The sequence below is a fragment of the Suricata suricatta genome, chromosome 5, assembly GCF_006229205.1.
Source record: "Suricata suricatta isolate VVHF042 chromosome 5, meerkat_22Aug2017_6uvM2_HiC, whole genome shotgun sequence".
Taxonomy (NCBI): Eukaryota; Metazoa; Chordata; class Mammalia; order Carnivora; family Herpestidae; genus Suricata; species Suricata suricatta.
The window spans coordinates 122,508,430-122,521,762 of record NC_043704.1 but is presented as its reverse complement, the minus strand read 5'-3'; the positions used below and the strand labels follow the sequence as shown (position 1 = coordinate 122,521,762).

Below are 13,333 nucleotides of genomic sequence, written 5' to 3'. Positions count from 1 at the left end.
GACCTGCAGGCCCGCGGGCAAGAGAGCCTTCCGCGCCAGCAGCCGGACGCCCCCGGGTCTCCGACGCCTCGCGCTCCCGGACGGCCTCCCCACCCACCCAGACAGGGGTGGAGCCTCTCCCGTCCCCCTCCCCCCAGAGACGGGCTATTTTTAGGTTGCTACTGAGGAGGGAAGGAGGGAATGCCACGTTTAATCCGTTTGGAAAATCCAGGATCCTAGAGAATGGCTCCCAGGCCTTACTGAGAGCGCGGCCGCGTGGAGACCAGGGAGTCTGGACGTGCTTCCGTCCACACACACACACACACACACACACACACACACGCCGCCGCCGCCGCCGCCACCACCACCATCAAAGGCTGGTCTGCCTGAAAGCTGGAGCCGTTGCAGAGCTAGTCCGTATGGTGAGCAACCCACTACTCCCACCTTCTAGTTTGTCCTGTGGATCTGTGTCTGAAACCCAGGACCCAAGAACTCTTTCTCCCCTGATGTGGTCCGCGATCCCTAGCCAGTCATTGCTTTACTGAGACTCAGGTTTTGGGGATTGTTTTTTAAAGGCCTTCCTCCCCCTCCAGCCTCAATCTGCAAAACTGTATGGGAACAAGTGTTGGGAAGGATGTGAGAAATTGGACCCCCCTCCTTGTCTTTCATTGATGATGGGAATATAAAATGGTATAGCTGCTGTGAAAAAGAGAGTGGTGATTCCTCAGAGAATTGAAAATAAAATTACCATGTGATCCAGCAATTTCATTTCTAGGTATATACCCAGAAGAATTAAAACAGGGACTAAAACAGATATTGGTACACTCCTGTTCTTAACAGCATTAGTCACAATATCCAAAAGGTGTAAACAACTCAAGTGTCTATTAACATATAAATGGATAAACAAAATATAGTACATGCAGACAATAAACTGTTATTCAGTCTTAAAACATAATGAAGTAATAATACACATCCCATTATGAATGAACCTTGGAAATATGCTTGGCGAAATAAACCAGATACAAAAGGAGACATGTTATATGATTCCATTTATACAAGGTAACTAGAATAATCAAATTCATAGAGATCCCAGAATAGAATAGCGGTTAGCAAGGGGGCTGGGGCTGGGGGTTGTAGGGAGTAAGGAGTTGTTGTTTAATGGGTACAGAGTTTCAGTCTGGGATGATGGAAAAGGTCCAGAGATGGAGAGTGTGTTGGTTGAATGTACTTAATGCCACTGAATTGTACATTTGAAAATGGCTAAAATGGTAGATTGTGTATATATGTGTGTGTGTATATACATATACATACATATATATACATATATATATATATGTATATATATGTATGTATATGTATATACACATGGGGTTTTTTTACCACAACTTTTTTAATGGGAAAAAAAAAAAAGAACTGGCTGGCCACGACCAAGACCAAGCAGGGCTGTCTGTAAGCCATCTAGTCTGATGGGGAATCTTTTTCCTTCTCTCTCTCCTGGCCAGGGCACACTTTTCACTCCAGGAATTCCTGCCACCTACTAGGGGAGAAGTCCAGGCTTTAGAGTCAAAGACACATTAACATTCTAGAAGAGAACACAGGCAATAATTTCTCTGACATCAGCTGTAGCAGCAGCATTTTTCTAGATATGTCTCCTGTGACAAGGGAAGCAAAAGAAAAAATAAACTATGGGGACTACATCAAAATAAAAATCTTCACAGTGAGAGAAACAATCAACAAAACTAAAAGGCAACCTACCAAGTAGAAGATATTTGCAAATGACACATCCAATAAAGGGTTAGTATCCAAAATATATAAAGAACTGATAAAACTCAACACACATGCAAACAAATAATCCAATTTAAAAAATGGGCAGGAGACACCTGGATGGTTCAGTTGGTTGAGTGTCCAACTTTGGCTCAGGTCATAATCTCACATTTCGTGAGTTCAAGCCCAGTATCCAGCTCTCTGCTGCCAGTGCAGAGCCTGCTTTAGATCCTCTGTCTCCCTCTCTCTCTGCCCCTGCAACACATGGTCTCTCTCTCTCAAAAATAATCAGGCCTTTTGCGACAGCATTACATGCACTATGAAAATTAAAATCAACTTAAATATCTACCAATTGGATGTTCATTAAATAGGTTATGATATATCTTACAATGAAGCACTCTGCAGTCATTGTGAAGAACATAGTATGCTAATGAAAAAGGGCATCCAAGATACATATTGTTGAAGTGAAACACAACTGACATGATACTAGGTACTATACAATTCCATTTACTTTTTTTTTTTTTAACTATTCATATGAGAAATTCAGGGGTGATATTCAAAATATTTAACTACCTGACTTGCACAGGCACTAACTCTAGAGCAGGAAACTAGACAGCCTTCTGGGGCCAGTCTTAACCCTTTAATTGCTGTGTTGTCAGGGTTCTGGAGGGAAGAGGTAAGCAGACAGGGGGAGCTGGAAACACTTGGGAGGCTGGTGGCCAAGGCTTCTTACCGCTAGCATGCTCTCCATGCAGAGAAAAGGTGAGAGATACATACCAAAGCTGATAGTGGTGCAAGAGGCCCTTTACCCTTGCCTCCATACAATCTTGTTTTTTGAAATTCTGAGTGTGGGATTTGAAAAAAAAATTTTTTTAGTATAGAGAAAATACCGGCGCGGCCTATTTTCGAAGTATATCATGACATAAACATGTGGCACAGACTCTTAGAAGGCGAGAAGGAGTCCAGGGCCATCTGGAGGCCCAGAAATCCCACACTTCTTATCACTCAAGACTTTTATCACTTTCCCCAATCCTCCTCCTCACTATCATGTCTTGAAATATCCCTTTCTACTAAATGAACTACATTTATTAAGCACTACATTATTAATTTCTTTTCCACATTTTATTAATCAAAGGCACTTTACTGTCAGGTAAATCTCCCTATAAACGTCAAACATGAACACAGTGCCTTCATATCATCATAGCCCAGCATAAAGAAATGTGACATTCACGTTGACCTATTTGGCTGTCGTGAAACAACTCACATATATTTTAAATATTAAAACCCTTCCTCACCAAATCCGAAAACCTTTGGAAATGTTAGTCAGAGAACCATTTATCACGTATTCTCCAGATGTGGAAACAAGATCCAATGTGTGTGGCCCTCCTGCCTGAGCTGGCCCTCACCTGCGGGGACAAGCAGAGAGCTGAAAACCAGTGGAGTTCTGGGGACACAAGTCAGAGGGCAGCTGTGAGGAAGACAGGAAGGCCTCGAAGTCTGACCAAGGTGTTCGATATCTAAGAATCCAGAGCAAATAGCTGGGAATAAATAACGCTGGGGTAGGGACATGACTTGTGAGTACTTTTTTAATAAAATTGTCAGAGGGTGCCTGGGTGGCTCAGTCAGTTGAGTGTCTGACTCTTGATTTGGCTCAGGTCAGATCCTACGGTCATGGGATCAAGCCTGAAGTCAGGCTCCATGCAAAGCTTAGGAGTCTCCCTCTCTCCCTCTATCCCTCTCCCCTGCTCACTCACTTTCTCTAAAATAAAAAAATAATAAATTAAAAAAATAAGACTATCAAAAAAATAAGACGATCACAACAGTAATTCTCAAAGGGGGGAAATAGCAGAATGAAAGGGGATGGGGAGAATATAGTTTGAAAAATCATATTTTTATATTTGGAAAATATATAACTATTTTCCCATAAAGCAAACTACCAAAAGGAAAGCTCTAGAAAATCTTGGTTGATGAGTATTTGTAGAAGAAATATTGATTCTCATACATCCTGAAAAAAAGGAGGCAAATTTTTATGTGGCTGTGAAAGAGGAAGTGGTCTGTAAAAAGTGGAGTTTGTAATTTGCTTTTATGAGCCAAATGAGGTAAGGTAGGCATAGCAGACACCCTGGGGAGGGCAGGAGGCTGTCAGAGGGGCATGTGGCCATCGTTATAAGTACCAGAGTCCTACTATGCGCTGAATGTTCATGTCCCCCCAAAATTCATAAGTTGAACTCCTGAGGGGCTTAGTCTGTTAAGTGTTTGACTTCGGCTCAGGTCATGATCTTGTGGTTTGTGGGTTCGGACCCCATGTCAGGCTCTGTGTTGACAGCTCAGAGCCTGGAGCCTGCTTCAGATTTTGTGTCTCCCTCTCTCTCTCTCTGCCCCTCTTTAAGTTTTAATAAGCTTTAAAAAATTTTATATGTTGAAATACTAACCCTCAATGTGATAATATTAGAAAGTGAGGCCTTTGGGAGGTAATTAGGTCACAAGGGGGAAATCCTCATGAGTGAGATTAGTTTCTCTATAAAAAGGACCCCAGAAAGCTCCCTTGACCCTTTCGCCTATATGTGGATTCAACAAGAAAAGTGCCCTCTGCCACGGGAAGAAGGTCCTCACTAGAACCTGGCATGCTGAACCCCTAACCTTGGACTAGCAGCCTCCACAACTGTGAAAAATAAATTTCTGTTGTTTCTAAACCACCCAGTCTGTGGTACTTTGTTACCACAGCCCAAACTGACTGGGCCAGAACCTTGTCTGCTTGACCCAGCTGTATTTTCAGCAACTAAATCAGTGCTTAGCACATAGAAGAGGCTCAGTTAATACTCACTGACTGAATGCATTAATGAACATCAAGGTCAGGATCAGAAATCAAGTCTCCTTTTCCTTAGTCCATTCTGTCCTGAAATTAATCTTACAGAAGAAAATTTAACAGGTATTAAAACCATTAGCTGCCTTTCCTAACACTCATTTTCTTCTCTTCCTCCTTAAATTGTTCAGAGTCTATTGCAGCTACATTCTGGGAAATGAGATGTAAAGGGAAGTGTTACACAGTACTTGTAGGAAGTCTTCATAAAATAAAGGAGGTGTACTTTCCTTGTTCCTTCATCCTGCTGCCTGAAATGCAGACATAATGGGCCAAAAGTAAGTAGCCATATAGACCAGGGGCTGTGGACACTAAGGATGGCAAACAGAAAGATGCAAGAAACCTGAGTACCTGATGACTACTGTGACCACACCCCCCTCTGAATCGCCTGCCTTCAGACTTCTTTTACATGAGAGAGAAATAAGCTTCTGTATTTTATACACCAATGGCCTTTGGGATTTTTCTATTACAAACCCCAAAAAAAGCTACCCCTAAATGATACTTGGGCGAGCCTCCACACCCCTGGGGAACGTGGACATGAACTGCCCGCTAGACTCCAAGAAGTGTCCAGTTCTATGACATAGCAACAACAGCCCAGTGTTGGCTCTATTTGTTGCCTGGACCCCTCTCTCCGGTCACCACTCCCTCTGGACTTTGAATCAGGTCCCTGTAAGTCCTGGGACAGTACTGACGGCAGAGATTTTCCACCAGCGTGTTGCTCCCTCTAACCACAGTCCTTCCTTCACTGTTCATGTAGTTCCACAAATGCAGGGCGTAGGAGTCATTGAAGCTCAGGTCTTTGTCCCAGACTTCATAGTAGCGCCTCCACTCTGGGTAGGAGATGGGGTAAAATCTCTGGGGGTGTAGGAAGGACAGGTTCAAACACTGGAAATCACTCACCTCCTGGAAGTCTTTAAGTTTGCACCACAGTCTCAACATCCTTGTCATCAAACTGGGACCCTGGTTGCCCCAAATGGCTGAATCGTAGTGTTCGACAAAGTTTTCCATGCACTCCCACAGGAAGGGGTGGCGGGGGAGGAATCCAAACACCCCATTACTAGAGTACCGAGAAGCCTGTGCAGCCAGAAAGTTCTCCTCAGGGATGGGTCGGATGGAGATGACATCAGTGTCCATGTAGATGCCGCCATATTTCCAGATGATGGCCAGACGGGACGCATCTGAACTGACATGGAGCCAGTTGCTCTCCACACTGGCATTGATCTGCAGGAACATGTGCAAATCAGCCACAGCGGCAGGGGAGACAGGAAGGTGTCATAACGGGAGCCCAGCCCAGGTAGCTGAGCAGAGGGAAGCAGCCGGCTTCTCAGAAATCTACTTACAAAAACCTAATTGTGCAAATTGACCAAACTTACCTCCACCCGAAAACTTGCCTTTAAGTGAAAAGTTTACAGCAACCAGTATCAATGGGAAGACTTTAGCAGCTTTTAAAGAATTCATGAATTTGGTGTGTGTGTATGTGTGTTTAATTAAAGCGGTGGAATGGTAAAGAAGAAACCCTGAAGGGATTTCACAATAAACCATAGGAGCCAGGTGTACTTTAACCACAAATACAAAACTGTGAAGAAAGAATTTTTTGAGTCCTAGAAATGCTAAAAACTAACGAAGAAAAAATAAACTAGGAAACTATAGAATAGATCAATATGTATGCTTTTTGAGAAATTGGTAAAAGAATCTTAAAAATGAATGTATGCCTTCTTTCACTAATATTTCCTTCAATAATATTCATTGAGGGTTTTTTTTTTAATGTGCCAAGCACTGTTTTCGTTGCTAGGGAGATAGCAGGGGACAGACAGACACAAATCCCTGGAAGAGATAGACAATAAACAAATCAATATATAATATGCCAGGTGTTCCTAAAAACTATGAAGGAAAAATAGCTGGGTGACAAGGACATGAAGGGGGCAGGGTGGAGCGCTATCTCATCTTGGGTGTCAGCAAGCTCAAGGGCAGGAATAGAGAACAGAGTAGTGTGGCCAAAGCAGGGCAGGAGAGGCATAGGAGGTGAGAGCAGAGAGGGAGGGGTGGAGAGGGAGGGCAGATCACACAGGCTGGAGTTATTTGAAATTACTTGAAGGTTTGGAAGGAAGGAGTGGTGTCATCTGACTTAATCTTGAAAGCGACATATGTGGAAAACAGACAGGGGCAGGCCTTGGGAGGTGGCAAGGGCAGAAGCACAGAGGCGAGTCAGGAATGCTGCTGAAATGGTCAGACCCTAGGCACCCGGGAAAGCTGAAGTGTGGCAGGGTGTGGGGACTGGACGTGGAGGCGAAGAGAGGAGTCAAGGATGACTGCAAATGCTAAAATGGGAGCAACACAGAAAATGACTCTAAAAATACAAAAACTATTCATTATAAGTGGCCATAAAAACTAATCACTATAAATTGCAACATTCCCAAATAGAATGCTAAAATTTTGAATAGACCAAACAAAATAGATTTTTCTGGATTGAAATATGTTGATGAAAAGGGTGAGCGTAGGGACAACTGGATAGCCTGACACGTGATCTCAGCTCAGGCCTTCATCTCAGGGCTGTGAATTCAAGACCCGTGCTGGGCCCCATGCTGGGCATGAAGCCAAATTACATACATACATACATACATACATAATTTTATGTTTTTTAATTTTTTTTTGAGATAGAGAGAAATTCTAGCAGGGGAGGGACAGAGAGAGAGAGAGGGGAACAGGGGATCCAAAGTGTGTTCCATACTGACAGCAGTGAGCCCCATGCAGGACTTGAACCCATGAACCATCAGATTCATGACCTGAGCTGAAGTCAGACACTCAACCAAGTGAGCCACCCAGGCACCCCAATAAGTAAATAAAAAGCAAAGAAAGACTGAATTTAAACATTTGGCATTTGATAAAATAAACATTCTTTTTTTAATAGTGTATTTATTTATTTAGAGAGTAGAAGGAGAGTATGGAAGGGTGAGGGGCATAGAGAGAGGGAGAGAGAGAGAATCCCAAGCAGGCTCCACACTGTACTGTCAGGGCAGAGCCCAGTGTGGGCACGAACCATGAGATGATGACCTGAGCCAAAGCAAGGAGTCAGATGCTAACTAACTGAGCCACCCAGGGGTCCTGACAAAATAAACATTCTTGAAAACTCTGATATGGGGGAGTAGGATGTGCGTGGGTGGCTGAGTCAGTTAAGTGTCTATGATCTCATGGTTCATGATTTGGAGCCCCACATCCAGCTCTGTGCTGATGGCTCAGAGCCTAGAGCCTGCTCCAGATTCTGTGTCCCCCTCTCTCTCTGCCCTTCCCCACTCACACTCTGTCTTTCTCTCTCTCAAAAATAAGTAAACATCAAAAAAAATTTTTTTAATTAAGAAAAACCTTTGCTATAAAACCAAATGAAGGCAAGTCAATTAATACCTTTCAGGAATCTTTACACAAGTTGTTAACATCATAAGAATTATATACAATTGCTGAAAACCTCATAAATAATAATAGTCAAAATTTATCAAAAACTGTTTCAACCTCTTTATAATCTACACAAATGCTCACAGACTGCTATTATGATTATTCCCATTTTTTCAAGTTAAAAGCTAAAAGACACAAGAAGTTCACTAATTTTTCCAATGTGAGAGAGGCAGAGGCTGGATATGAACTCAGCCAGTCTGGCTCCAAAGATCCCCTCATTCAAAAGAAATAATGTGTTGGTAAAAATAAGTAAAATTGATTATTTGGTAAATTGTTGATTGTTAGTGAACAGGCCCAGAGACATAAGATATCAAAAACCACACAACACCAGAGGAGGAAGAAGCCCGCCTTTTTGTGGGCATCAGACTAATATCAACCTAAAATACAAAAGCTCCCACAGGGGTGAGCTCCAGGAAGGGGGTTAGGGTTCTGGCTGCTCATCCCTTTCCTACTCCCACAGTCCTCAAGCCCAACTATCTTCAGAGGCTACAGACATCAAATCAGTGCAGCAAGCCCAGCGAGCCCCAGCAAGTGATGACAAGTTGGCTTGTCCCCAGTGGGACAGAACATGCTACAGAACAGCACCCCAAAGGTATCATGATGTGATCACTGCAGATGCATGGCCTGGTGCAGTACCTTGCAGCTCAAATGGGGCCAACACTTAAGGGCTCTGTGTCCCAGGGCTCACTTTGCTCCTAAAACTCAACCTGGTAAAATTGAGGTAAGCTCAGAAGACCCCACTGTGCTCTCTGAAACATCAGCTCCAAGAAAACATTTATGTCCTCTCAAAAGAGGCGTTCATGCTCAAATAAGTTTGGAAAATTCTAGGTTGAATCAAATTAATGTTACTTTAGTTCAGAACTACATAGCCTTTAATCTCTTCATGTACATGATTAGCCTGTGAGGGGAAAATTTTTTTAAAGGGTAGAATGCAACATCTTCCAAATCAATTTGAGCAGAGAGTTATTTGCGTAAAGAGCAAAACAGAGTTTAGGTAATGTCAGTCCAGCCCAGCTGTGGGGAAAGTAGGCCAACACGCTACTGTTCTTGTTTAGCCCCCTGGAACACCCTCGAGTAGGCTAGCCCTGAGAGCAACGGGGACCTAGCCAGTGTGTCCCCTCCAGGGACCCTCTCTGCGGCCAGGGCCTGCCTTCCCAGCCTGGAGTGTCCCCTGCTGCTTCCCAGTGGCCTGCGCTGGTCGCCACCTAGTTGTTGGGACTCCTGTGCTGGTGGTTACAGGTGAAATCTCAGTCTGAGGGGCTGCTCTGTCGCCTCCAGATGAATCTCAATTTGAGACTTCCAGGCTCTTCAGGAGAAAAGATGGGCACCCTGGTTATGGGAGTCACCTGGAGCCAAAAGGAAACCTGGCCAGTGCCCCCACACGCCTGTTGCTTAGTCCAGAAAATGTCTCCAGCTGACAGTAAGTAGGCTCAAATGTGTCCTCGACCCAGGGAAGCACGCTCCGTCCCCAGGGGAATGAGGCAGGGCATGATAGGAGTTTTCTTTTTGTATATCTAAAAATACTGTAGTAGACTGAAAAATGGCATCTGAAAGACCTCAGGTCCTAAATCCCAGAACCTGCAAATGTTACCTCACATGAGAAAAGGGTCTTGGCAGATGTGATAATAGGAAGGATCTTGAGATGGAGAGAGTATCCCGGGTTGTCCTGCTATGGGCTCTAAATGGTGTCACAGGTATCCTTTAAAGACAGATGTACGGGGATAGGTCACACACACAGAGGAAAAGGACATGTGCAGATCTCCACTGGGAGGATTTTTTCCGAGAGGTTTTCTGGGAACTGGGGCCCTGCCAGCACCTTGATATCCACTCAGTGAAATGAATTTGGTACTTCTGGCCTCCAGCACCAAAAGAGAACAAAGGTCTGTTGGTTTAGGTCACCAAGGTTGTGGTCATTTGTTACCGCAGCCATAGGAAACAAACACAAGTATTGCCATAATGGCCTCAATATTGCCTCTTGGCCTGCAAAGCCTTAAGAGTTTATTAAAAGTATTTACCATCTGACATTGGGTCTAGCCCACAATTAGAACTTAGAAAGGACTTTATATGACAAGCAAATGGTAGTATTTTGATGCTGATTTTTAAATTACTTTTTTGTTTTTAAAATAATTTTATTTGGGGGCGCCTGGGTGGCTCAGTTGGTTAAGCATCCGGCTTCAGCTCAGGTCATGATCTCACAGTTCATGGGTTTGAGCCCTGCGTCTGGCTCTGTGCTGACAGCTGGCTCAGAGCCTGGAGCCTGTTCCAGATTTTGTGTCTCCCTCTCTCTCTGACCCTCCCCTGCTCGTGCTATCTGTCTCTCTCTCTCAAAAATAAATAAAAAACAAAAAATTTTTAAAGAAAAAGATTAAAAATAATTTTATTTGTAAAGTTGACATCTTTTCATCACCAAATGCACTCCTAATCCAGTTACACTAAAACACCTATGATTGCTGTGTGTTGTGTATTTTCTTCAGGCTTTTCTCTTTCATGTGGTTTGGGGGAGGGGGAAGGGTGGTACATAGTTAAAATCATTACAATTACGTTCTAATGGAAGTGTATTTTTTCCATATTGTGTTGTAGTCTTCATAAGATGTCACAGCTAAAGCCTGCATAGTGGAATCATTGAGTGGTTGTACTATAATTTCCTTAAGCATTATCTGATTGTGGGTCCTCTGTGAGAGAAACATTTAATTGAAATGTTATTGCCTTATTATGCTATGTTACAAAATTCTCAAGAGCTCCAGGAGTTTTTTGGTCATATCTCAATATAACCCAATCTCATATACCAGCACTCCATCTGATTCTTCATGAATTTTCTACTCACGTCATTTTCAAATTAAATATCACCTTGTTTCCCACTCAGATACAAAAAAAAGTTTACCATAGGTGGGTTTAAATAAGTGAAAAATAAGTGATTCTATCCCCATCAAGCCCCCATAAAAGTTATCAAAACTCATTCCATTACGAATAGTCTCAAAAGAAGTCTAGTTCCTAAGAAATAAGACTGGAAGCCAAAGACACCAGGCTAGAGATAAACCTAACCATGTCTCTCCTGTTTATTTGAATCAGGATTCAACGCTGTAGGAAGAAAACCTGGATCTGGGTTCTAGTCCCATCTCTGACACTAAGTCCTCGTGCTCAGATTATCTATCTATATAAGATGAGGGTGTTGGGAGGAAGCACTGGGTGTTATACGGAAACCAATTTGACAATAAATTATATTTTTAAAAAAAGATGAGGAGCTTGGACTCATTTTCTGTGGTACCTCACAACACTGACATTCTAAGATTCTCTGAACACTTACGTGAGTGTACCATGAAAGCAACGGTGTGTCTTCAAACAGCATTTTCATATCCAAAGGGAAGAGGAAAACATTGTCTATGGCTGAGAGGAGAGAAAAAGCTGGGTGAGTGGAGTTTGAGGGCAGCCATGAGGTGTTGTTGAGACCCTTCATGAAGAATGCCACAGGCTTCTCAGGGTAAATCCTGGCAGCAGATTCCACAGCACAAGAGACCAGAGGCGTTGGCTCCATTCTCTCTGAGGTCTCTATGAACACAACGCCACGCCCAGAGCCCAGGACGGCTTCCAGGTCCGGCTGGAACTTTGGGGGAGGAAGGCAAGAGAAGAGGCAGCTGGACTTCAGGCTGAACTGGTAGAAGAAGACACAAGCGAGCAGCAGGACGGCCGACAGGAAGAACTGGAGCTCCTTCAGCATGTCTCCTCTCTCCCGTCCTGCCCCTTTAAATCAACACAGCTAATTACAAAAGTACATTCCCCAAACCTGATCAAGAGAGCACACAAGAAAATAATGCATGAATATCACTTCTAAGGTTGATTGTCTAAATCCTCGATGAAATATGATCAAATCAGGCACAATAATATTAACAAGAAAAATGCAGTCACTAGTGTTTATCAGAGGAATTTGAGGACAATTTGAAACAGGAAAATAATCATTCATCCTTTTGAGTGGCCCATAGAGCAACAGGCATGAAAAGCATCTATACATGAGCTCTTGTAGAAATTTCTCTGGGGTCACCTGGGTGGCTCAGTCAGCTAAGCATATGACATCATCTCAGGTCATGATCTCATGGCTCGTGGGTTCAAGCCCTGTGTGGAGATCTGCGCTGACAGCTCGGAGCCTGGAGCCTGCTTCAGATTCTGTCTCTGTCTCTCTCTGCCACTCTATCTCTGTCTCTCTCTGCCACTCTGTCTCTGTCTCTCTCTCAAATATAAATAAATAAATAATTTATTAAAAAGAAAGAATGAATGGAAGAAAGAAAGAAAGAAAGAAAGAAAGAAAGAAAGAAAGAAAGAAAGGAAGGAAGAAAGAAAGAAAAAAGAAAGAAAGAAAGAAGGAAAGAAAAAGAAAGGGAAAGGAAAGGTAAATTTCTCTGAAGTCTACCACAGGTTGCCTAGCTTCAGTTTGCAGGGCTTTAGGAAAAGGGGAAGTTTTAGTTCTCAGTGATTTCAAGTCAAGAGAATGGGAGAAAATTGGAAACCTCATTTGTGAAGTCACAGCCGGGCATTTGAGGAAACCTGAAGAATTCGGGATCCAGCCTGGTTTTATAGGCAAACGAACATTCAAAGACAATCAGAACTAGAATCTAACATCCACAAAAGGTGTGTTGTTGAAATTTAATTTTTCTCCCTAAAAGCACCTTTATTTCTGTGGAAGATAACCAAATTAAAACTAATTCATTTGTAAAATAAGTCCATTTTTTAACAAATTTGTCCTACTTATTTACATAGACATAGCAAGAATAGCGATTGACCGTATAGGTTTTTAAAAATCTGCTTTGCTCCAAACTTTTATAAGGAATTTCACATTGAACTCTAAGTAGCCTCTCAAGCCCAGAAGCCCAGCCAAATACTTGCCACCAAACTCACCTGAAATACCTGTAGATGCGGGTGAATTTCTCTTCTCCTGAGGTCCCCACAATACCCTGAGGTTCCTGCACCTGCCAGGGAGTGGTATTCTTTACTCACCTGGTAAGACTCTTGGAAACTCTATAAGCAAGGTATCAGGCCAACATTTCCAAGGAGTTTTATTGGCTGCATAAAGTCAATCTTAGTTCCTTAAACCTGTCTGGTCATATCTGAGTCTATGCAGGTGTCTCTCAAAGACGACATTCCAGTTAAAGCCTTGGTAATGCAGTCAATGCTTTCACTGGTGTCTTGTTACAAGAAGAGAAGATTCTCATTGGATTTATGTAAATGACTATAATTGGTGTGAGAGAAAGAATATTCATTTAGAGTTTCTGAATTCTGGAGGGATAGGGAGAT

General features: G+C 42.9%; 2 protein-coding genes across 2 annotated transcripts in view; both read right to left on the bottom strand.

The window, feature by feature from the left end:
• DZIP1L (DAZ interacting zinc finger protein 1 like) overlaps nt 1-88 on the bottom strand; it is a 42,046-nt gene extending 41,958 nt beyond the window's left edge. The window contains exon 1 of the mRNA XM_029940209.1: nt 4-88. The gene's annotated coding sequence lies outside the window, so the exon portion shown is untranslated. The remainder of the gene's footprint in view (nt 1-3) is intronic.
• A 5,121-nt stretch (nt 89-5,209) lies between these two features.
• Nucleotides 5,210-11,779, bottom strand: A4GNT (alpha-1,4-N-acetylglucosaminyltransferase). The gene is made up of 2 exons (XM_029938650.1): nt 11,355-11,779; nt 5,210-5,824 (listed from the first exon to the last, which is right to left on the bottom strand). Exons 1-2 carry the CDS (start codon nt 11,763-11,765, stop codon nt 5,210-5,212), a joined length of 1,026 nt encoding a protein of 341 aa, XP_029794510.1. The 5' UTR covers nt 11,766-11,779.
• Nucleotides 11,780-13,333: the final 1,554 nt, after the last annotated feature.

Excerpts from the sequence above, each read along its gene's own strand:
- A4GNT (XM_029938650.1), bottom strand. The coding sequence starts at position 11,765 with ATGCTGAAGGAGCTCCAGTTCTTCCTGTCGGCCGTCCTGCTGCTCGCT. Across the intron at positions 5,825-11,354 it reads TGCTTTCATGGTACACTCAC|ATCAATGCCAGTGTGGAGAG; the intron begins GTAAGTGTTCAG and ends ATGTTCCTGCAG.